The 22,565-nt window shown below is 38.5% G+C and overlaps 2 protein-coding genes across 2 annotated transcripts in view; one reads left to right on the forward strand and one right to left on the reverse strand.

Annotated features, from left to right (window-relative positions):
• Positions 1-4,800, forward strand: part of MUC15 (mucin 15, cell surface associated) — a 7,314-nt gene extending 2,514 nt beyond the window's left edge. The window contains exons 2-3 of the mRNA XM_024214869.2: positions 393-548; positions 4,643-4,800. Of these exons, the coding sequence (XP_024070637.2) occupies positions 393-548; positions 4,643-4,800 (314 nt within the window). The remainder of the gene's footprint in view (positions 1-392; positions 549-4,642) is intronic.
• ANO3 (anoctamin 3) overlaps positions 1-22,565 on the reverse strand; it is a 128,720-nt gene that overhangs the window by 50,635 nt on the left and 55,520 nt on the right. The window contains exons 8-11 of the mRNA XM_024214868.2: positions 22,432-22,553; positions 20,492-20,626; positions 12,648-12,744; positions 7,600-7,660 (exon numbers count right to left, since the gene is read on the reverse strand). Of these exons, the coding sequence (XP_024070636.2) occupies positions 7,600-7,660; positions 12,648-12,744; positions 20,492-20,626; positions 22,432-22,553 (415 nt within the window). The remainder of the gene's footprint in view (positions 1-7,599; positions 7,661-12,647; positions 12,745-20,491; positions 20,627-22,431; positions 22,554-22,565) is intronic.

Here is a 22,565-nt window from a genome sequence, read left to right on the forward strand (position 1 = left end):
AGGCTAGCTTTATAGTCTGGTCTAAATACTTACAATTGTTATATTAAAGAGATTTTATCAGAGGACAGTGCAAGGCCTTGTGGTTAGAGCAGGTGGCTGGGATCCACAACTCGTGGGTTCTATTCACAGCTGTTGGTCAAATACTTGCTTGACTGGGAAAAGCTATACGAAAACATTTTTGTGCCACAGTTTTCCCATTTGTAAATAAGAGAGAGTCATACTTCCTTGCTTCACAGGATTGTTGAGGGGATGACTTAACTATTGTCTGTAAAGTGAAATATGTCAGAGTGGGCCAGATTCTCAACTTGTGTAAAATGTCAGCTGAGGATCTGGCCCTATAGATTTATAAATTTTCATTAGAATAATTTCTTTATCCTTTTTCCCCCTCCCAGAGAATCGCCACAGTGCAGGAGTAGTGCTTGGTGCGACTGTAGGAGCCATTCTAGGATCTGCATTAATTGGTCTGATTGGGTACTTTATATGTGGGAAGAGAAAGTCTGGCTCATTTTCCCATCAGCGACTTTATGATGACACAAGGAGTGAACCAGGTAAAGAATATCACAAATGTTCCCGGAGTAGAAGGACTTTTCTATTCTGCACAGAACTCTTGAGGTGAATTTTTTGCCCCACTGAAGTCAATGGAGCTAGGATTTCACTGCTATTCTTTTTATTTAGATTGTACAAATCAGTTTGGCAAATGGTTTTAAAGTACATCCAGGGCTTCTCAGTATTCATAAACAGGGAGAGGGGATTTTTAAAAAAATCTTTGGTAAATTTTGTATTGAGAGAAGAGTTTAGGGTATTTCTGCTTGGCACAGTTAATCCAGGTTAGTCTAGCCCAAGTGCAAGCATCCCACAGCAAAACCCTACCCGCTTTATTGTGTCCTCACTGTTCTGCAATAGCCTGGGTATGCCTGGAGACATATCCCATAGTTCTTTGGGCTGAGACACTGTAGAAGATGCTCTCTCAGTCAATTGTGGAAGGATTTGTCTGTCCTTCAGAGGGAATTGTGGGAAGGGCATTGGAGGACTATCAGCACTGGAATGATTTTGCCTTGGTCCTCACTGCAAAGTTGCTGGGTTCCAGTCCAAGTTAAAACAGAACTTGGACACTAACGCATACCACCATCTGGGTGCATAAAGCACCTCCAGCCCAATGTCATAGGTGTTTCTGTATGGATGGTAGGGAAGTTTGGCCTAAAATCCGGGTTTAACTGTACAGTGAAGATAGTCCCTTTAGACTTTGATACCATTTCATATATACAAAGTAGCTAAACAACATGCAACACCTGGGCCCTAGCTGAATAAGTTCATACTAACTGGAATTTGTACAACTAGTGAGTTGACTGAACAGCAGTCATTGCCAATCAGTATCATTAAGCCAATGGGTTATCTGCAAACTCTCCCATAAATAAATCCAGGAGGATACCATTCATATGTTTTCAGAACTTCAGTACCCAAAAATATCCATGCTCACAAATTAACATGGGTTACACAGAATAATTTTGAGGTACCAAGGTAAAATTGTAATCACAGAAGACATTAATAAGATATATCAACTACAATATCTGCTATAGAACACCACTAGCATAAAACACTGCAACACAATTAGGCCATGTCTGTATTTTGATTGTGCCATTTTTTTGTTTAAAAAACAGATTCTGTTAACACAATTTTTGATCCTGTAATTTGATCTGCACCCTTGTGGATAATGGAGCTGTGCATGACTGCAAAAGTTCTACCTGTTGGATCTGATTGTGGTATTAGTACCAGGGTTTTGCCAGCACTGTCGCTAAAAGTGGCATAACTGTTAAAAGACTTTTGAAAATAATTGCAAATAGTGATCTGACTGCCTTGAGACTATCTACTTTTGAGAGTGGTTTGTAAAAAATCCTCATCATTAGCAAAACCCATGTTAGCAGGAATAACGATGAAAGTTTCCAAAGACGTGCAAATTTGTATTTATGGTCTCAAGGTGTAAATTGCAGACAAAGATTAAAAAACCCAAAACCAAACAAAAAACCTCACAAAGCACAAGTAGGTATCAGTTACTGTACAAGTAGCTTTAAAGAAGAGAAATAAATCAACAGTCCAACTCAGCACTTTAATAGGCATTTTCTGTCTTTAGGTTTGCTTCTGTGATTGCTGCAGCTTTGAGACTGAAGGCAGAATTTCACTGTAGTGATCCATTTTATTGAGTTGCCTTGATTTTAAATGCCTGTATTTATTTTTGAAATGAGCCAGGCATACATATACCTCACAAGTTAAGAGTCTAGCATTCAACACATTAATCTGTTATGCTTTTCTGTCTAGTGTAGACTAGAGAGCTTTTTAATCTTCATTGCCTCACAGAATCAATAAAAACAACCACAAGACAACATTTCAGAACAGAGATATAAATTACTTATATCAAACATAGCCAAGCACATTTTCAGCAGTTTCTCTTATAGACAATAGATTAGTGTTTAATAAAATATGGCCTATGCATAATTATTAATGCATCGTAGCCAGTGATCCAACACCTCGAGAACATTTTTTCCATGTGTTGAAACATGTTGCACTCAGATTATTGTAGTTTTTATTTTTTTATTACAGTGCATACTTTTTTCTTAAACAGGAAGCTAATGTGTAATTTATCTAGAAATTTGTGAACACACACATATGCACATACCCACCGCTCTTTCCATAATTGTATACAAAAGAAAGAAATGAGTGTTCCCACATTCAAAATATGCAGGGGAAGTGAATAAAATTTCTTTTACTCTATTTTTAAAATCTCTCTCTCCCATGTAGGTGTACGTAAGAATGTAATTCTTATTGTGTTGAATCATAATTTGGAAAACAATGCCATTGTCCGGCTATAATGGAAGTAGGACAGGAGATACTGGATGTGGTTTAATTAAGCCTCAATTTTATTCTTAAATGCCTGGGAGTACCTGGCAGATATAAGCGTACAGTGCAGGTAATTCCATAATCAGTTAAATATATACCCGAGCAGCTTCTGCTGCTGGAGCCCACCATCCCCCCGCCCCCAAATGAGGGTTAAAGGGGGGGGGGGCTATAAAGGATAGGGGGTTGGTTCCCTGCCATACCAGTCTCAGGAGCCCTGAACTGCCTCCCCCCCCATTTCTGCTCCTTTAAAGGATACCTTCTTTAAATCCTTTACCAATCCATTTTATTTCATCAATATACCCTTCCCTACAGAGTCCTTGCACTGCACATCTGCCCCACGTTTACATAATGAGTTGCAACATCATATCCGAACTCCTGTTTCATGTTCACCCCAACGAAGGCCCCCAGAACTTACTGTGCATAAGGCAACCCTTCTCCCTCCCGCCCCACATACAGTTAATGTTGGCAAATCTGGCAGTGAGGGACATATTCCTTCCCAGACCCCTGAGAAAGGAGTGACCAGCACAATGCCCACAGCAGGTCCTGACAAAACCTGATATTTCACCACTTCCATGGGTAGGTGCTGATCCAGGTAGAAGAGGGCTTTTCCTGCACTGCATGAACCTATATAGTCTCCCCTCTCTTCTGGTCCCCTGGTGGGAGGATGAGTCAGGCTCTCCATGCTGAACTGGTCTGCCACTGCAGCAGAAAGTCACTCCCTGTCTCTCTAGCCCTTAAAGGGGCACTCACTTTTTCCAGCACACCAGACAACGGTCCCCACTGCTTCATGTGCAGAGAGGTCATTCATGCACAGCTGTTCCATTATTATTAATATATATTTATATCACAGTAGCACCTGGAGACCCCAATCAAGACCATAGCCCCATTGTGCCTGGTGTTTGAGACATGCAACATTATTTTCTGTTGCAGATACTATGCTGGTTTATTGTATATGTCCTGTAAAAATGTTACTAGTAGGGCCATAATGAATTGTGCAGCCAAGTAGTGCACTTTGTAGGCACACAAATACATTATTAAAGATCCATGTAAGTGTTTATGATAGTGGATGGTTAAACACCGACCAGTTCTGGCAGAATTATGGACCTATATTGTACAATATACATTTTGGATACCAACTGTTTTACAAACACAGATCCACGAACGTTAAAAACAAAAATCCAGTGTAAAGTCACTTGCACTATTCATGTGCAGACATTTTCTGACATTTCCATGTTTACACTCAGATCTTCAAAAGAACAACATTTTGCTGTTTTGATCATCTTCTTAACAGTAAAGAAATATGGAAGAGATTGAATATACTATAGTTTATGGTATAGTTTGGATTCAATCTAGTCCCAGAGTACTTTGGATTATTCATCTTTGAGTGAAAAAAAATTAACTAAAATGTTTTTAGTGTTATTCTTTTTAATAGATGGTCCTGTTGCTAAAACACCACGCAGGTAATTAGAATATTTAGGTTCTATTCCTGGCTCTTCTACAGACAACTTGTGTGGGCAAGCCACTGAGAACCCAATCCAAAGCCCTTTGAAGTCAATTTATTGACTTCAGTGGGCTTTGAATCAGGTCCTGAATCTTTCTCTGTCTCAGTTCCTCATCTGTAAAAAGGGGACAACAACTTTTTTCTACCTCAGGTGTTACAAGACTAAGTTTATTAATGTTGAGGCACTCAGACACTAAAGCGATAAGCACCACTGAAAAACCTATAAATAATCATGATGTATTTTTCCAGGTCTCCGATTAGATAATTCATCTCATGATGTGAGCTTTGGTGATTTGTCTTACTACAATCCCAGCACAACAAATGAGCCAGCAGCACAGAACAGCAGAGGAAGACCATATGATGGCATTCCAATGGGTGACATGACTTCATCTCAACCCCCAGCATAATGTCTGGGGGTAACGTCCACTGGCTTCAGATTACAAACTCGTTTGTGATCTACGTGCCTTGTTTTACATACATTGCTCCCACAGTATTTTGCAAGTTTATTTTCCCTGAAATAATCCTATGGCTATTAACATGAAAGGCTTTGGATAGCATATCTGAAATTACAAGATATATTAACACATGCCAGTCATACACTGCTGTGCCAGAGCACCACTGTCCCAGTTGATAATTAAACTAAATTCAATGCTCAATCTACTTCTGTGTTAAAAGGCACTATGCTATCTTTTAAAAAACAATATTAGTAAACTGCACAGAAACAGGAAAAATCCTGTTTGTTGCACCTGGGCTTCAGTCGAGGTTGCAAACATGTAATGGAGCAAAATACAACCAGGATTCTAAGGAAAGTTTAGCACCAAGACAAAATAACCATAATGACTATCTTGATGAGAAGCAGCTTTCTTCAAATGTCATTTCCATCAGATCTGCGGCTCGGGGGATTTCCTCCTCGCCTTGATATTTGCATCTTCCTGAGAGAAAAAGCTATAAGGCACTGGTTTTAATTACATTACTTACAGCTTGCAATTTGCCAGGCCAAAGTGAATTACTGTTTATCATGAAGAGAATTTGCTCACGCTGACAGAGTTACAATTACTACAAAAAGGAGACCACAAGAATGAATAGTCAACACTTCCTCCTCCTCTGCACCAGTTGGTCTATTATCTGCATTGCAGGTTAGGATCTGTAGAAATGATGCAGCATATTTTGGGATGGGCTACGTGGAAGGAAGGAATTCTCTTTGGGTAAAAAATATAAAAAGAATCCAGAGAACCACAGACTAGTTTAAAATCTTGCTCATTCAGCAAGTCTAAAAATCATTGAGATATCCAAAATAATAGTATAATGTATCTGTTTATAGCTACCTAAGATGCCTAAAGACATAAGAAGGGCTTTATGAAGGTAAAATATTACTGGTAAAAACAACAGTAAGGGGCTTAATATTTGTGTGGGACATACGTTTATTGCTGTGGATCTTAATGTGTGTTATTAAGAGTGGACACTTTGGGTCCAGTCAGTGGAGCTACACCCACAAATATCAGCTGAGAACTTGGCCACGAGTGTGTTAAGTTCACAAAGAAAAAAGAAATAAGATGTTAAACTTCACTCATTTGCAACTGTGATAATCTAATGTAAGTGAATATAGGTAAGTGTAAAAATGAACCATGACTACAGCAAAACAAAATTAAAATCTCCATCGCTGTGCTGGGTCTTCAAAGCACCCTGAACTGTCAGGGGTTTGACTATGAGGATAAATGGAATTTCCCTTGACTTTTTTTCTGGTATACCCTCTGCTTTAGAGAGTAGCACAGGGTTGATACAGGATCAAGGGCTGAAGAGCAATTGCTAGAGGGCCACTCAACCAGCTATCAGTGCTGTCTGTCTCAGAGAAAGCAGGGACTTTGCCTTAGGATTGGGGAGAAGCCAGAAAAGCTCAGAGGAGTATTTCATTATTCTGGACATTCATACTAAACAAAAAATTGACACAAGTAGCACCTGAGTGATAGCTAATGGCTGTACACATGTCTGCATATTGTGTGCAGAAGGACAAATCACATGGCCATGAATTTTTGGGGCTTTATATAATTAAATACTAATAGGAACCATTGTGTTGTGTGCTTACAACAGCAAGGTGGGGATGTAACAATGAATTGCCACAGCTGCAAGCATTACAAGTGCACACACCAGATGTTTTCATTGTTTTTGTCTCCTATTGATCACCCCATTTTTTTTGTATTTAATTAAGTGGTTTGCATATCTATTTTTGCCAGCAAGGACATCAAAACATGAGTGATGTTCAACCACACATTGTGGATTAACACTTTTGAAACTCCTTTTCCCCTTTGTACTTGCTGCAGCTGGGAGAGTGAGAAATGCCTGTTCATGTGTATTATATAAATACAGCATCTGTGTGGCATTTAACCTCACCACAATGGTACAGCATTGGTTTGAATAGTCAGTGCTCTGTGTGGACCAATGTTAAAGTCTCAGGGTACAAATATGCAGCACTTTCACAGGAAGAACTATCTCCCCATCTATCTCAGATATTTACAACATGCTAATCTTGTTATAATCTAGGTGTTGCCACTGACTTCCCATTGCAAACTTGTTATCGACTGCAATGAAAGATCACTGAATCAGACCCCTCAGTGTTGTAAAAACTGCATCTGCCTTCTTTTGAACAAAGAAATGTTATGCAATGGTAACTCCTGTTCAAGAGTCACCTCTGAGCATTTACTGTTTGTTTGATGCCTCCTGGTGTGGAGCATAATGTCACAGTGAATGCAGGGAGGCTCTCGAAGAACAGAATAATTACATGAAATCTTCCTGTAAATAGTTAACACAAAACCCTCTGACCTGCCTTTAACTCACTGTAATTAGCCTTTGCCTACAAGCTTTCAAATCTGTTAATCTTACAGTGCTCCACATTGGATTACACTGATTTTGGCCCCAAACCTTCACATTACTCTGTGTGAGTGGACCCCCATGAAGCTCTGCACACATGACATAGATTGCAGGATTAAAGGTCTTATTTTTCTACAGTCATTACGTTTTGAACATAAATTACTAGTGGAGTATTTTTAATGTCCTACTAGTACAAAAATTGATTTGAAGAAAATAGGAAAATATAAATAAACATGGATACTACTTGCTTAACATTACATTAAACTTCAAATCCCTCTAAAACTAATAGTCATTATGGAAGGAGAGGTGAACAGAACACTTAGGAAGGAAAATGGACTTACCCCATATTGCCATAAAAATAGCAAAGAAGACAGTGCCTCCATTATCAAACAAATGTGTAACCTAAGCAGAAAGTAAAACACATAATGCAAAATAAATAACAACAATACCACCTTACATTCATGTAGTATTTCCCCCGACACACACCAAAAAAAAAAAAAAAAAAAAAATGCTTTACAGGTTTTAGACCCCAAAATATAGGCATCCTAATAGGAAGCCCTAATCCCACATAAAGGTGCATACATCAGCATTTACATGCACAATTCCATTCATCCCCCACTATTCCCATTGCTAGTCCAGGCATGGATCATCTTTCACTGCAATTCCCACTCTGGCATCAGTCATCTTTAATGTGTCCAAAATACTGTCTCAAAACTCAGTTACTTAGCCAGCTATTCTAACCACATCCCACCAGTCTTCAAAATTTTCCTTGGTTTCCTCTCACCTGCTGCATTAGATTTAAGCTCCTTGTCCTGTCCTTTTAGGGCCTGAACAACTTAAATCAGGCCTACCTACCAACTTTCATCTCTTTTTTTACCTCTCCCCTCGGAATGTTCCTTGTCTAATCATTCCCTTCATTCTCTCTTCCTTCCTTGCAACTCCATGCTTGGATCCCTTTTCTCACTTGATCCATGAGGCTCCCTCTAAATCCCTCTTGAAAATATCCTTCCCTTCTAAAGAGTCTATAAATCCTAATCACTCTCAACATGAAGAATAAAACCATCCAGATATTAACAAAAATTAATTCAAAATGAAGTAATTATAGTACTACGATATGCATAACATTCCACCTCTCAATCATTTTTGCTGTTTGTTGCACCCAATTGCCCATTTTCTACTTACAGTGTAAACTCTTTGGGACAGATTTGTTTTATCTGCAAAGTTCAGATAAAGTTCATGGTGGGTAGATAAATTGTAATTGAAAACTGTTACATGCCTAAGTGTCAGTTTGAGTGCCCTAAGGGGGTTTGTTGTCCCAATTTTGAAAATGGTGTCCTCTATGTATTGTTCAGGGTTCATTTTATCCACCATAGAAATACAGCCATTTCCATGGTAGAAATCCAGCAGTCACTGTGTATGAGCCACAGTAGGCAATAGTACTGTATTAGGAGGCTTAGGTGAAGAATAATTTCTCCTACTGAAAAGGGATTTTAGGTAGGCAATTGCCAGTGATGAAATTTGGTCAGGGATAATGGACTGAAACATATTCTAGTGAAACAATGCTATAAGATGTTTGGTGAGCATCAGTGACCAGAGCCTCAGGTTTAAAGTGTCATTTGAAAGATCACATACATCTTGGAGTAAACCCGTGAGAGAAAGAATTTATGGGCAGGCACATTTGATAAAGGAGCACCAAACAGGGAAATGAGGGAAAAACAAAAACTAAAAGAAAAGTTTTCATAAGTGGTTTTAATAACTAATGCAATAAAACATTGATTATTTCTAGGTATTTTCACTGTTTCAAATGAGAATTAATACCTTCATTTTAGTAAAGACTTCAGCTTAGATTACAATTTAATTATTGTTGATTTTATTCATCATGTAAGGCCCAGTCTTGCAGACTCTTACTCATTCAAGTAACCTTACTCATGAGGGTAGGATAATTGATTTAAATGGGATAGCTTTGATAAAACCCATTTAAAAAAAGTAAAGGTTTGCAATATTGGGCCCTTATGTTGTAACTGTGGCCATCAGGAATGCTGTGCTTGTGAGGTGATGGTCTCAAGGGTTATGGGATATTGAAGGGATTGACAGTTTGCTGAAGGGAGGTTGTAACACCTTCTAGCAAAACTATTACACATAATAGCTGCCTTGTTTTGTCATTGGGGTTGTCCTGTGTAGCAGACTCCAGTCCTGTAAACCAGACAAATCTACATTTTTTCAAATGAAAGACTGTCATCTGCTTTTAGAAAATAAACACTGAGCAAGTGACAGAGGCTATTCTGTAAGAGGGAAGATAATTAAATATTTGAAAAACTCTGTTGAAATCCTCATCATTTATAAATCCAGGAGAAAAAGTTAAAACAATATAAACACTGTATTGCTTGCCAGTATGTTTTATTTTCTCTTGAATGCAAACACTTCTAATATTGAGTAGAGTTATTAAACACACAAGTTTTAGTAGTAAACAGGGCTCTGTTTATTTTACTGTGCTGAAGAAAATGGAGAAGTTATTACTTAATGCCAAAGATCATCAAGTACAATATGTTCTTTGTGTGAATTATATAATTGTGTGAAACTTATATGCAAATATGCCTTTGGCTTTGTTGTTCTTTTGTTATAATAAAAGGAACATACAAGCAAAGTATTTTATGAGACTGAAAATCTGATTGGAAAATGAAAGCGGCAGAATTTACAAAATTTTACAGATCAATAAAAGTGACAAGTGTTTCCAGATTTTTAATGCATGGCAGGTTGGGGGAATCTGTGCAATAAAGATATCTGTAAACAATACACCTCTCTAAAGAAATGGAAAAGGAACCCCAAAAGAGTTATGGCTCAGAAGATCTTGCTTGAATAGAAGGTGGGTTTCCAACTCCAGATCATGCATTTTCTTTAGAATGACCAGACCAGTTTTGGCCTGTAGTCTTAGTAATATATCAAACTAGGATTTTATCCAAAAGCTAAGCAGAGTGGGCCGAGCTGGCTGGGCCTCTGCATAGAAGTGAGAAGTACAGAAAGCAGTGCTGGTGAGTCAGGAAATGTGCTATAGGGCAACATACAGTTGAAGGCAAGACAAAAACATAAAACCAAGGTGCTGACCACCTCTGATTGTTAAAGAACTCTTTTTCAAGAACAAGAGTGTGAACCCTGGTGTCCTGGCCAAATCACACCTTAAATAATTACATTCTCCTTAAATTATCTCCCCAGTACTAATTGGTTATGTTATTCTTAAGGGGACATATAAAAAGAAATGTCATGGTACAAATTGTGCTCCTTACAGCTGCATGGAGGGGATGATATAAGGAAGTAGGCTAGCCACCTTCACAGCATTATCTTCCATCTCCCCAGACAAGGGTAGGGTTTTCTGCAGGTCCTGTGATCTGCCTCTCAGGAGGAGGGAAATGGTGGGCCAGGGGCAAGAGTGAGAGGAGGAAAATTGCATAATTTCCATCCCACACCCTCAAGCCTTGTAAAAAAAAATCACCAGGGTTATGTTAACTTTACTGTGAAGTCTGGTGCATTCAGATCCACCACTTAAGCAATGTCACCCCAGTACCCAGTGAGGTACCATGCACATTCCTATTTAACCCACTGTGGCTTGCAGGTGGTGTGAGGAAGACAAACAAATCCAATTTGACCCATGGGAGAAAAAATTCCTTCCTAACCCCCTTAACAGGCTACCAGCTAGATCCACAGCATCTGTCAGGTTGGGTTCTCATTCCTAGTTTTGGTGGGTAGGGTGGGCAGCTGGAACAGAGCCAAAAGAGGTTCCACATGGCCCCTGAATCAGGTTAAATCCTGGGAGCTGGGGAACACTGGCCAATCAGTGCCCCTCTCCCCCAGCTGGCCAATGGGTGCCAAAGACTCCTATGGGAGGAGCTACCTATTGTCCCTAGGTGAGTGCGTCCCTCTATTGCTACCATCACTGCCCCCCTTCACCTCTGGCCTTATCAATTTCCCCCACCCATTGATGTGCATGGGTGGCATTCAGCTCAGGCCTGGAATGCCATCTGTCTCTCTTTCTCTTCCAGGCTACTGTTTACAAGGGCGTGTGATGTTTACAGCACTAAGCCTGCAACTTTCATAGCAAATATAAGAAAGAAAAAACATTTCTTCAGGGACAGGGATCCTAAAATGACATGATTTAAAACTACTACATTTGAGATTATTGTGTCCCTTCCAGTCAACTGCTGGGCAGGGCTGCTGTGGGCTATTAAACAGCTGCACTCCATAGGTGATGGGCAGCACAGTTTGTACAATGCTTTGTGTGCGTTTGATGAAAGGTGTTACATGCAGTATATGTACAATTATTAATACAGCTGGTCAGAAAAAACTTTGATGGAACCATTTTTTGTCAGAAAAGGCCCTTCCAGTAAAATCAAGAGGCTTCTTGAAATCAAGTTGATTTCATTAAAATTTTGTTTTGGAGGAAAAACCAAGCTCCAACAATATGAAAACATCCCATTTCCACATTTTGGAAATTAAACATTGTGATTTGTCATGACTTTTTGTTTTGATTGTTTTTGTTGTGTATTATGGTATGTGTTATAAAGTAAACTAAAAATCAAAATGAAATGTTTTGATCAAAAAATTGCTTGGCATTTTCTTTTCATGGAGAATTTCTACATTTTTGGGCTTAGTTCCAATTTGTGAAACTAAATTTCAAAATCCTTTAAAAACTGAATTTCCTTCTCAACTTATTACCATCATGCCTTAAAGCCAGAGCCATTCAAATTTCTGTAAACAATACTGAGTTCTAAACAAGAATTATTTGATTGTGCTGAATAATTTTGAGAAAGAAAAGCTGAGACTGGTTCCAGCCTTGGTAATATAATACAAACCAAAGTGGCTTCATATGTGTGTCCATTTATATACATTGCTTGCATTCAAAAGCAGTCAATGTTTATGTTTGATGGACAGTTTCCTGTAGCAAAAGATTTGCCTGTGTAGGACCATTGCATTGGGCACACCACAGGAGCATTATAATTCTCTATAATGAAAAAAAAATCCTTTAAAAAGAACAGAAATCCAGTCATCAACACTACAGGGAAACAGAAAAGTGAGAACATAATCATATAGGAAAGTAGAAAACCCTACCAGAAAAAAAAAGTTTGCTGTATCATCGGGGCTCTTCAGATAGACAAAATAGAGGTAAGAAGAAAATGCTCTCAGAAAGTCATTTTTAGAATCAGCTGTTATTGCTTTATTATCAATTGAAAGACAATAGATGCTGAGTAGAAAGGTTGCAAATATTTTTGTCACTGAAAAGTTAGCAGAGCATCACCAAATTGTAGAGGAGCCTTTGCTGAAGTAACAGCAGCAATCGTTATGCAGAAAGAATTGACTTTTAGATAGCATCAGTTTGCAGCACAAAACTAATAATTACCTTTGCATATATGCAGCTTTCGTTGAGTTTCTGTAGCGTGCAATTGCGTTCGCACATAGGGCACATGATGGTTTCATTTGCCTCACAGATCTCTTTGCTTTAGTAGAAAGATGGGAAAATAAAGATGATAAAAAAGGCTTTCAGCATCCTCCACATTTTTCCAGACCCAGGCCACATAATTTATATTCTTAATTGGTTCTTAACATGCCTAGACCGTGAAATAGGCTCATTAAAAATCTAATTTTCAATGATCAATTGAATTTAAGAGCCAAATCCTGGTCCCACTGAAATAAAGAGGAGCTTTACAAATAACTTCAGTGCCAACAGGATTTGACCCTAAGCAAATAACACATCATCTTTGGACCTGATACTTCAGTCCCTATTTCTGCTAAACACACATGGATTTCAACAGAAGTATTACATGCAGTAGAACTGATGCATTGGTCCCAGACATCTAACTAGCAAAGTTAGGTAGTACTATTTATAACACCCTTTAAACACAGGGAGTAGATCCTCAGCTGATGTAAACTGGCATAGCTCTGTCAACATTAATGGAGCCATGTCAATTTACATCATCTGAAAGATCTGGCCTACCATGTGTAAATTAAAAAAAAAAAACATACCACACGGGCAGTGACAAGGGGTGAAATCCTGGCCCCAGTGAAGTCCAATGTGAGATTTACATTTACTTAAATAGAGCCAGGATTTCACTCAAGACATTTAATGTCAAAAACATCTAACGCTGGTGGCAACTAGTTTTATAGGGGAGGGGTGAGCTCAAAGGGTGGAGAACTTCTAGCATTTGTATTTCAAGTATTTGTGTTTAATTTCCTCCAAGATTGAATCATGTATGGGGACAAAATAAAAAGAGCCAGTCTTCTTATGACATTTCAGTTACTGGTTGGAAAAAAAAAATCCTCAGATATCATACTACTTCAGAAGGCTCTGGTGCTTAAGTACATGAGTAGTCTCATTGACTTCAATGGGATTATTAGCATTCTTAAAGTTAGGCACATGTTTGAGTACCTTGATCAGGACACACGGGAAAATAAAGCAGACACAGGGATGGCTTTTAAAGCAGAAGACAGCAACTTTTAACAGAGTCAGAGGTTAAGGCCAGAAGGGACCACTGGATCACCTAGTCTGGCCTCCTGTATAGGCCATGACCACCACCCAGCACCTGCACATTAATCCCAATAACTGAAATGAAACCAAAGTATTACAGCCCACAGGAGACTAGACTATTATGTGACACAGGAAGAGAATAGGAAGGACCAAGGTGCACCAATGCCCAAGGCCCCCACAATGCAGGGAAATGATTAAGTGAGATATACCCAGTAAATCCTGGAAAGTGACCTATACCACGTGCTGCTGAGGAAGGCAAAAAACCCAAGGTCACTGCCAGTCTGAACTGCGGGAAAATTTCTTCCCAACCCCACATAAACCTTGAGCATGTGAGCAAGAACCAGCCAGCCAAGCACTTGAGAGAGAGATTGCTCGATTCCACCTCAGAGCCCCTCTCTGATGAATGTCCCATCTCCAGTCATGGCCATTCATGCCTGATGCTTCAGAGGAAGGAGATTGAAAAAAAAAACAAAACCACAACAATCACCCAGAATACAAAAAAACCCTTCCTGACCCCTGCAGGTGGCCAGTTGAAACCCTGAAGCATGAGCTTTTAGGATCAGTAATGGGGATGAAGAGTGTGTAATACCTCACTGTCCCACAAAATACTAGATATTTATTGTGGCTAAGGATGGTGTTAAATGGGCTCCTTGTTAAATAACCATATCAACTGTTGGCCTCTTTAGCCTAACCCATAGGATTCAAACCACTTCTAAATCCTTTCCCCCTTCCTCCATGAGGGGGAATGAGGGTACAGATGAAGGGTATTCCAGTCTGCAAAGCCTTGCCCTTCTTCCTACAAGCTAATAGTTATCCTGAGTCCCCCACTCATGTGTACCTCTCGGAGCTGGCCCCTTTGATTCTCAATGGACACTAGCCACAGGTTACTACAAAATTACTAACTCCATTTAACACACCTTTTAAGTTCCTGTCCTAAGTCCTTATCTTTCTAGCACTGGCCCAATCAAACATCCCTTTCCCCAGCTGAACTGGGGCTGCAATAGCTCCCTGAGGCAGTAAAAGAGGTATAATACAAATGCAAAGGAGTCCAGTTTGATTTCAGTTTACACAAACTCTGCTGGTTTGGGTTCTATTAAGTATCTCATGGAATCTGTACTCTCAGCTCTAATGGAAACTACAACATTGAACTTGGCATTTATTTACAAATGGGCATTCACATTAAATCCCATTTCTGGAACAATAATGGTGCAGACTGTGCTCTCTCCAATGATGTTTGTATGGGCGTTTAGCTAAATTTTCTCAGCAATGCCAGTCTCTAAATTATTAAATCTTATAAGAAAATTAGGAGTTGTCAAAGAAATTGTTCTAAAAAATCTCTGAGCAGGAGCAAGCACAGTAGCTGATTTCAGAGATGTGCATCAATGCATGCCTTTGTGTCTAGGAATAGAATTTGGACCTGTATCACAAGTCTTACTATGTAAGGGAATTTTCTTTCAAGCAGTTAACTGCAAAGAATGAGATCTCTACAGTATAATATAATAGATGACAATATGAACTATAAAAAACATAAGACAGATTGTACTGCTGTAACTGAGAATTTAGACATTAAAGTATATAAAACATGCAGTTGTAATCTATGCATGATGGTGCTGAAATCTTCTTATAAATTCTGTTTTAAAACCCCAGTTTGTTTCCAACAGCTAAACTCAAAGAAAGTTACAGCAATACTAGCCCAGATGCTTATGAACAATTATCGGTAAAGCTATTAATTTTTTAGCAAATTTAGCAATCAGATGTCAGGATGACTGCCCTTGCTGCTAAAATCCTCTGAGCAAGAACAGTATAGATAGAAGTGAAAGCATCCCCCTACTTCTTTGCCCAGTGCACGTCAACCCTGACCTGAAGGGCCAACCCCTTTATTGGTGAACAGGTGCTTAAAGCTCCATGGCCCGTTCTGTTCTTGGCCTTTCTGAGTTGAGGCTGTCGATAAGAGGAGCAATCATGGGCATGTTTCATGTGATGTGTAGAAATCTCTCAAATGCTAACTACTCTAAAAACAACAAATTTATTTCTACATAAGCCCCTGAACAAAGGGGAGGGGAAAATCTACACCTGTCTTTGGTTCTGATGTGTGGCTTAAATATATGGTTGGTTCTGCACATAATTCATCTGAAGAAAAGAATGCAAAATATGGAAAGAATTAGAGCTGTCAAGCGATTAATCGCACTGTTAAACAATAATAGAATACAATTTATTTAAATATTTTTGGATGTTTTCTACATTTTCAAATATATTGATTTCAATTATAACACAGCATATAAAGTAGACAGTGCTCACTTAATATTTATTTTGATTACAAATATTTGCACTGTAAAAAACAAAAGAAATAGCATTTTTAAATTAACCTAATACAAATACTGTAGTGCAATCTCTTTATCATGAAAGTTGAACATACAAATGTAGAATTATATACCAAAAAAAACTGCCTTCAAAAATAAAACAATGTAAAACTTAGAGCCTACAAGTCCACTCAGTCCTATTTCTTGTTCAGCCAATTGCTCAGACAAACAAGTTTGTTTACATTTGCAGGAGATAATGTTGCCCGCTTCATGCACTAAAGATTCATATGTCCCTTCACACTTCAACCACCATTCCAGAGGACGTGTCCATGCTGATGATGGATTCTGCTTGATAACAATCCAAAGCAGTGTGGACCGATGCATATTCATTTTCATCATCTGAATCAGATGCCACCAGAAAAAGGTTGATTTTCCTTTTTTGGTGGTTCGTGTTCTATAGTTTCCAGATCAGAGTGTTGCTCTTTTAAGACTTCTGAAAGCATGCTCCACACCTCATCCCTCTCAGATTTTAAAAGGCACTTCAGATATTTAAACCTTGGGTTGAGTGCTGTAGCTATCTTTAGAAATCTCACATTGGTACCTTCTTTGCATTTCGTCAAACCTGCAGTGAAAGTGTTCTTAAAATGAGCATGTGCTGAGTCATCACCCGAGACTACTATAACATGAAATATATGGCAGAATGCGGGTAAAACAGAGCAGGAGACATACAATTCTCCCCCAATGAGTTAAGTCTCAAAAAATTAATGTGTTAATTAAATTTAACGAGCATCATCAGCATGGAAGCCTGTCCTCTGGAATGGTGGCCAAAGCATGAAGGGACATATAAATGTTTAGCATATCTGACACAAATACCTTGCAGTGCCGGCTACAGAAGTCCCATGCGAATGCCTAGTTTCACTTTCTGGTAACATTATAAATAAGAAGAGGGCAGCATTATCTGCTGTAAACATAAACAGACTTGTTTGTCTTAGCAATTGGCTGAACAAGAAGTAGGACTGAATGGACTTACAGGCTCTAAAGTTTTGCATTGTTTGTTTTTGAGTGCAGTTATGTAACAAAAAAAAAATCTACATTTGTAAGTTGCACTTTTACCATAAAAAGATTACACTACAGTACTTGCATGAGGTGAATTGAAAAATACTGTTTATCATTTTTACAATGCAAATATTTGTAATAAAAATAATATAAAGTGAGCACTGTACACTTTGTATTCTGTGCTGTAATTGAAATCAATATATTTGAAATTGTAGAAAACATCCAAAATATTTAATACATTTCAATTGGTATTCTACTGTTTAACAGCGCGATTAAAAATGCAATGAATCACGATTAATTTTTTTAATCATGATTCATTTTTTTGAGTTAATCACGTGAATTAACTGCAATTAATCAACAGTCCAAGAAAGAATTTTAAGAGCTAGGAGGGCCTTCAGTATGTTGCACACATTAAATCTGTCTCACAACCTGGTGAAGAAATGGCAACTTTATCATTAAATATATACCACAATAGAAACAAACAAAACAAAAAGTATGGGTTGAAATACTGCAGCTTTGTTTGTGCATGTTTGGGCCCGAAGTATATATCTCAAACTGTGTGTCAAAGGTAATTTGGTACAGATCCACTGGGTTTTTCTGATATAGCAACATCCATCTCCCAACAAAATCAAGGAACTAGCTGTCACCACTGGAAATCACAGGCTGAGGTTACCATGCATAGCAGCCCTAATACCAATGCGGAGCCCTGGCAACAAAGAATGGGACTTTTGATGGAATGATCTGCCTTGCCCATCAGCTGTCATAGGGAAATGAAAAGTCCTCTGGCTTGCCAAGCTACTCTGCTGACAGCAGTGAGAAAAACATGTTTTAAAACATGGACCATATATTAATGTTTGTTGGAGATATTTATACTGTATAAAAGGTTGGTTTTTCAATTACCATCTAATTGCATCAGTTCTACAATGCAAGTAAATGGTACAATGGAGATAAAATGAAAAAGCCAAATGATCAAATTTGCTCCTAAACCACTAGAGGGAGGATTTGTATTTCCCAAGAAGCAGACTTTTACATAACCCTAACAGTTGAATTGACACTACTGAGCAAAGTGCAATTTTTACAAAACCTAATTTGATCACTGAGCAGGGTTTAAAAAAAAAAAAATTATCTGCTCTATGTTCACCAAAGTTAACAAGTTGTGTCACTGATGTCCATAAACAGTTTGTTTTACGAGCAAAATCCAAAGTGATATTTACAGTTTGCACATTCCTGATAAGGGGCATTACTAGAATAAAAAGTCAACCTGGCATCAATTGGTATTGTACCAAATAATCAAATTTTTGAATAGGTTTTGGGGCAATATGCCAATTTGTCAGATTGACATAATGCCCTGGCACAAAATTAAAATGCTAAATGTTCATTGTTTTCATCCTGATTAAAAAAAAAAAAAAACAGTCTTGGAGAAAACAGTTCAGCCAGTATACTGTGATGTACCTTGTGTTTGTGTAACGTGACATCTACAGAGTGCAAAACCAAATAAATTACTACCACCACCTAGCATTTATATAGCACTTATCCTCTTCAAAGTGATTTACAAACATTGACTAAATAATCCTAGAACCACAGAATATAAAAATGGAAAAGACCTATGAGGTCATTTACTCCATCTTCTTGCTAATGGAGGATTCTTTGCTGTCTTCACAATCTAATTTACTAGTATTTTGTTTAATCTTTGCTACCCTACACCAGAATACGCAGGGACATATTGTAATGAATGGGCTAGTTTGTGTGTGTATACTGTCTTCTACTGTATAGAATTAGAACTGCTTAACTAAGTGTCAGACTATCAACAGCTAAAATACTTCAGCTCAAATGCTAGGGGCATGTGCTTTTGGAGCAAGATGATCTGAGTTCTATGCCTGCTGTCATTGCCACGCTGTGCAGCATAAAACTCATGTTCCTAGATGACCTAATTTGCTTTTGCTGAGCATTCTGACACCTCTATGTAGATAGTTTTCACACTTCCTCTTGTAGAGGGCCAGTTTCCTCTTTTGTTTGAACAGGTCTTTCATAAAGCAAGGGAAAGTAAGCATTTAAAAATAGGGAAATCTGATTGTAAAACTAGAAAAATAGCAAGAGGACACAGGGAGCAGATGTATCTGAAACTACTTTTAACTCGGTTTTAAATTGACTCAATTTCATGTTGTGGGTTTGCCTTTCAAACTTACAACACGGAAAAAACAGTTAAACACCTCAGCACAATCAAATACATAATATTAATAAAAATACATGGTGTTTGGCTGATATAACATCGAATGTTATCTGAAACAGTCAAATCTGAACATTTTGGTTCATAACAGGAAGCCTGACAAAGCTTTAATTAAGCACTGCAGGGGAGACAATATAAGACTTTGTAAAATACAGGATAAAGACAATTTAAAGAAAGGTAAAATGCTCCTTGTTCAAAGGCTAAAATGCATTAATTTTCTACAAAATTTTGCTCCATTAAAGTAACAATCTGAGCATGCAAAGTAATAGTAACCACAGACTAAGCTTTATGTTCTATTCCCATGGGTTGTCGTTCTGCATTGAGGAGCTAATCACTCCTAATGGAAAGCTTTGGAAAGAAAAGTCTCTCTTTAGAAATAGTTCTCCTTACAACATATCAGACATTTGCTTTAGCACAAATTCTCTTCACTTATTTCTTAAGTTGATATCATGATCTCCTCCTGGGACAGACCCACATCAGGGGAAATTCACTTTGCGACTTCGGTGGGTTTCATGCAGCACAGCACTTGACTGTGATCTCCCTTACACCAGTATTAAATGAGTAACTCCATTGGCTACAATGGAGTTGGCTCTTAATTTACACCAATGTAGCTGAGAGAAGAATTAGGTTCAGAGTTTCAATGACATCATCCCTTTTGGTGGGAAAGGTTTGCAGGGAAGGGTAGAGGTTGAAGTTCTGGAACTGTACTGATGCACCCAGATCTATATGCAATCCCATACTCCAATCCACAGATCACGAGAGAGAATTTTCATGAGTTCACCTCACTATAGTGAGAACCATTAATGGGTGGTCATTTGCAATTACTTATCTTCAGCACAGTATTTGCTGTATTTCCTTGTACACAGAGTTGGAAATGCTACAAACGCAGCCATAAATTTAGCTACTATGAATGGTAAATGTCCAGTTTTTGATATAAATGGTTACACAGAGGGGATGTAGCTGATAACAGTTTATTATGAAATGCTATAAGTCTAGCAAATGTTTAAAGTTTGATTGAAGAGATGCAACATTTGGTTTAGGTTGTGCCTGGCTGCTACTTGCATTTTCAACAATGGAACTGGCAAGAATAACTGTCTATTGTGGTTTTAAAAATGGGATTTTATTGTGCATCATACCTTACTTGGCTAGAATCCATGGTAAACAATCCATAAAGGAAAACAAACAGCCCGACAAGTGCAGCAGGAATGAGCATTCCAGTGTACCATCCCAACCAAGCAAAATAAAGGCCAATTTTTTCACCAAAATACCGCCTGTGTGAAGCAAAAACAAACAGTTTGAAGTAAATGATCAGGCCCATCTTGATAGCATTACAGGAATCCTAAAAGGAAATAATCATTATTAGGTTTATTTTCATGTATTATCTTTTTAGTAGCACTTGTGTGAAATACAATTTTATTTCACTCTAACATAATACTTTAGTGGCACTAATTGCAGACTAAACAATACACACATCCCATAAGGAAACAGCTGGAGTGCACTACAATTTTACACTGTTGCAATGATTTAGAGTAGTCAGTAACTTCAGCTCTGTTAAAAGTAGGAATTATAAAACAGCACATTTGTTAGTATTAAATTCAGAAGAGTTGGACACAGTGTTATGCAAATACTTTTGTGTAACAAAATTACAGAACCCAGCCTGTAGAACTACCATGCAGCTGATATCTCCAGCCCGTAACCAACTTGCACTCCACTTCCCATGACCCGCTGTAGACAAAGACATGGGAAGTTCTGCCTCAAGGGTTTGACAGACAGCAGCAGCATGACTCCTGATTGGCTCCCTGCCCTATATAAACCCAAGGTGTGTTCCAGGAAGCGTCCCAGCAACAGTGTGGATCTTCTGTAGCTGCCATTACTGTTCCTGCTCCTTGCTCTTGAATTCTCGGCTTGATTTGGACTTTGATTCCTGACTCAGAGGCTGAAACTTGACTCAGACTGTGACCCATGGTATGAGCCCTGATCTGGACCTGCCTACAAACTTTTCTGGTATTCCCAACCCCAGATTTGCCCCTGCTTTGACTCTTGGCCTTGACTGCCCATGTTGGGATCTTGACAAGGAAGGTGACAAAGAGCCCATTCTCCATAGATGTAGTCCACTATAAAAAAAACAACAACATATGCTGGATTGTCACAGAAATCTATTGTTAGAGCAAAGTGGTACTACATGGTGAACATAAGTTCAAGATTTAGCCTTGATTCTTCAAAAATGGGCCAAAAGTTTCCAGAAGAGCTGAGATGGCCATGAACGTGGCTAGAAAATAAGGCACTGAACCTACAATTTGGTCAGGACAGAAGGACCCCTATACCCATGCACGGCTCCCTTGTCTTCCATGGGACTCTGTGGGGACATAAGGGCCACCCACATGCATCAGATTGCAGGACGAGGACCTAAAATTGACTAGAAATTGACAGTAAGCAGAAATGAAATTGACTTGTCTGTATTCACTGTCCAAGGTAAGCGAAATGAAAAAGCAAACACCAGCATTAATTACAGGGAAAAACTGATTTTTAAAATTCTTTTAGTTTTAATAAGCTCTGGTGTTAATAGTAAGATAGGTAAAAGAAATGATACATAAATTCCAACACTGATTGTATCAAAACTAGATTTTTGTTTTAAACTTCGTCAACATTTCTCTCATAAACCCTCGTCCATGCAAATTGATCCATGTGGTAGCAGCCATTTGACGCTACATTGATTTCAAAAAGTCTCTGGCTGGAGTAAGGGTCTGTCTGTGCCAATCAGATTGTAGAATTGAGCCTTAGGCTTTCTCTCTGCAAGTTGTTCCATGAGGGTGAATCTCTCCACCTTCATGGACCCCACTGAAATCAGTAAGACTACACAAGGATCCACCAACACTGAACAACTAGCAGGACCGAGGCCATTCATTGTAATACCAAGTAGCTAAACTCTATCAAGCAAGCAAAGAGACACATTTTTGCTCAAAAAGTTTTGTTCACTTTAAATATAAAATCCCTGTAATTTTCAGCAGAATGGGTAGGCTATTGCTGCCTAGCTTTTCACATAATTGAAACAAGTTGTGGTACACTGTATGAGTACCTGATTAAATCCAGAGGCTGGTATTTGTACCACATCCCCCACCGTGCCCAGCGCTCATATAATAGGTGTCTGTGATTTTGAGCTCCATGTGTTTTGATGGGATGTCTGCTCTTGTGGCTTCCCTGAATCACAGA

The sequence above is a fragment of the Terrapene carolina genome, unplaced genomic scaffold (genome assembly GCF_002925995.2).
Source record: "Terrapene carolina triunguis isolate 2854851 unplaced genomic scaffold, T_m_triunguis-2.0 Scaffold96, whole genome shotgun sequence".
NCBI classification, from domain to species: Eukaryota; Metazoa; Chordata; order Testudines; family Emydidae; genus Terrapene; species Terrapene triunguis.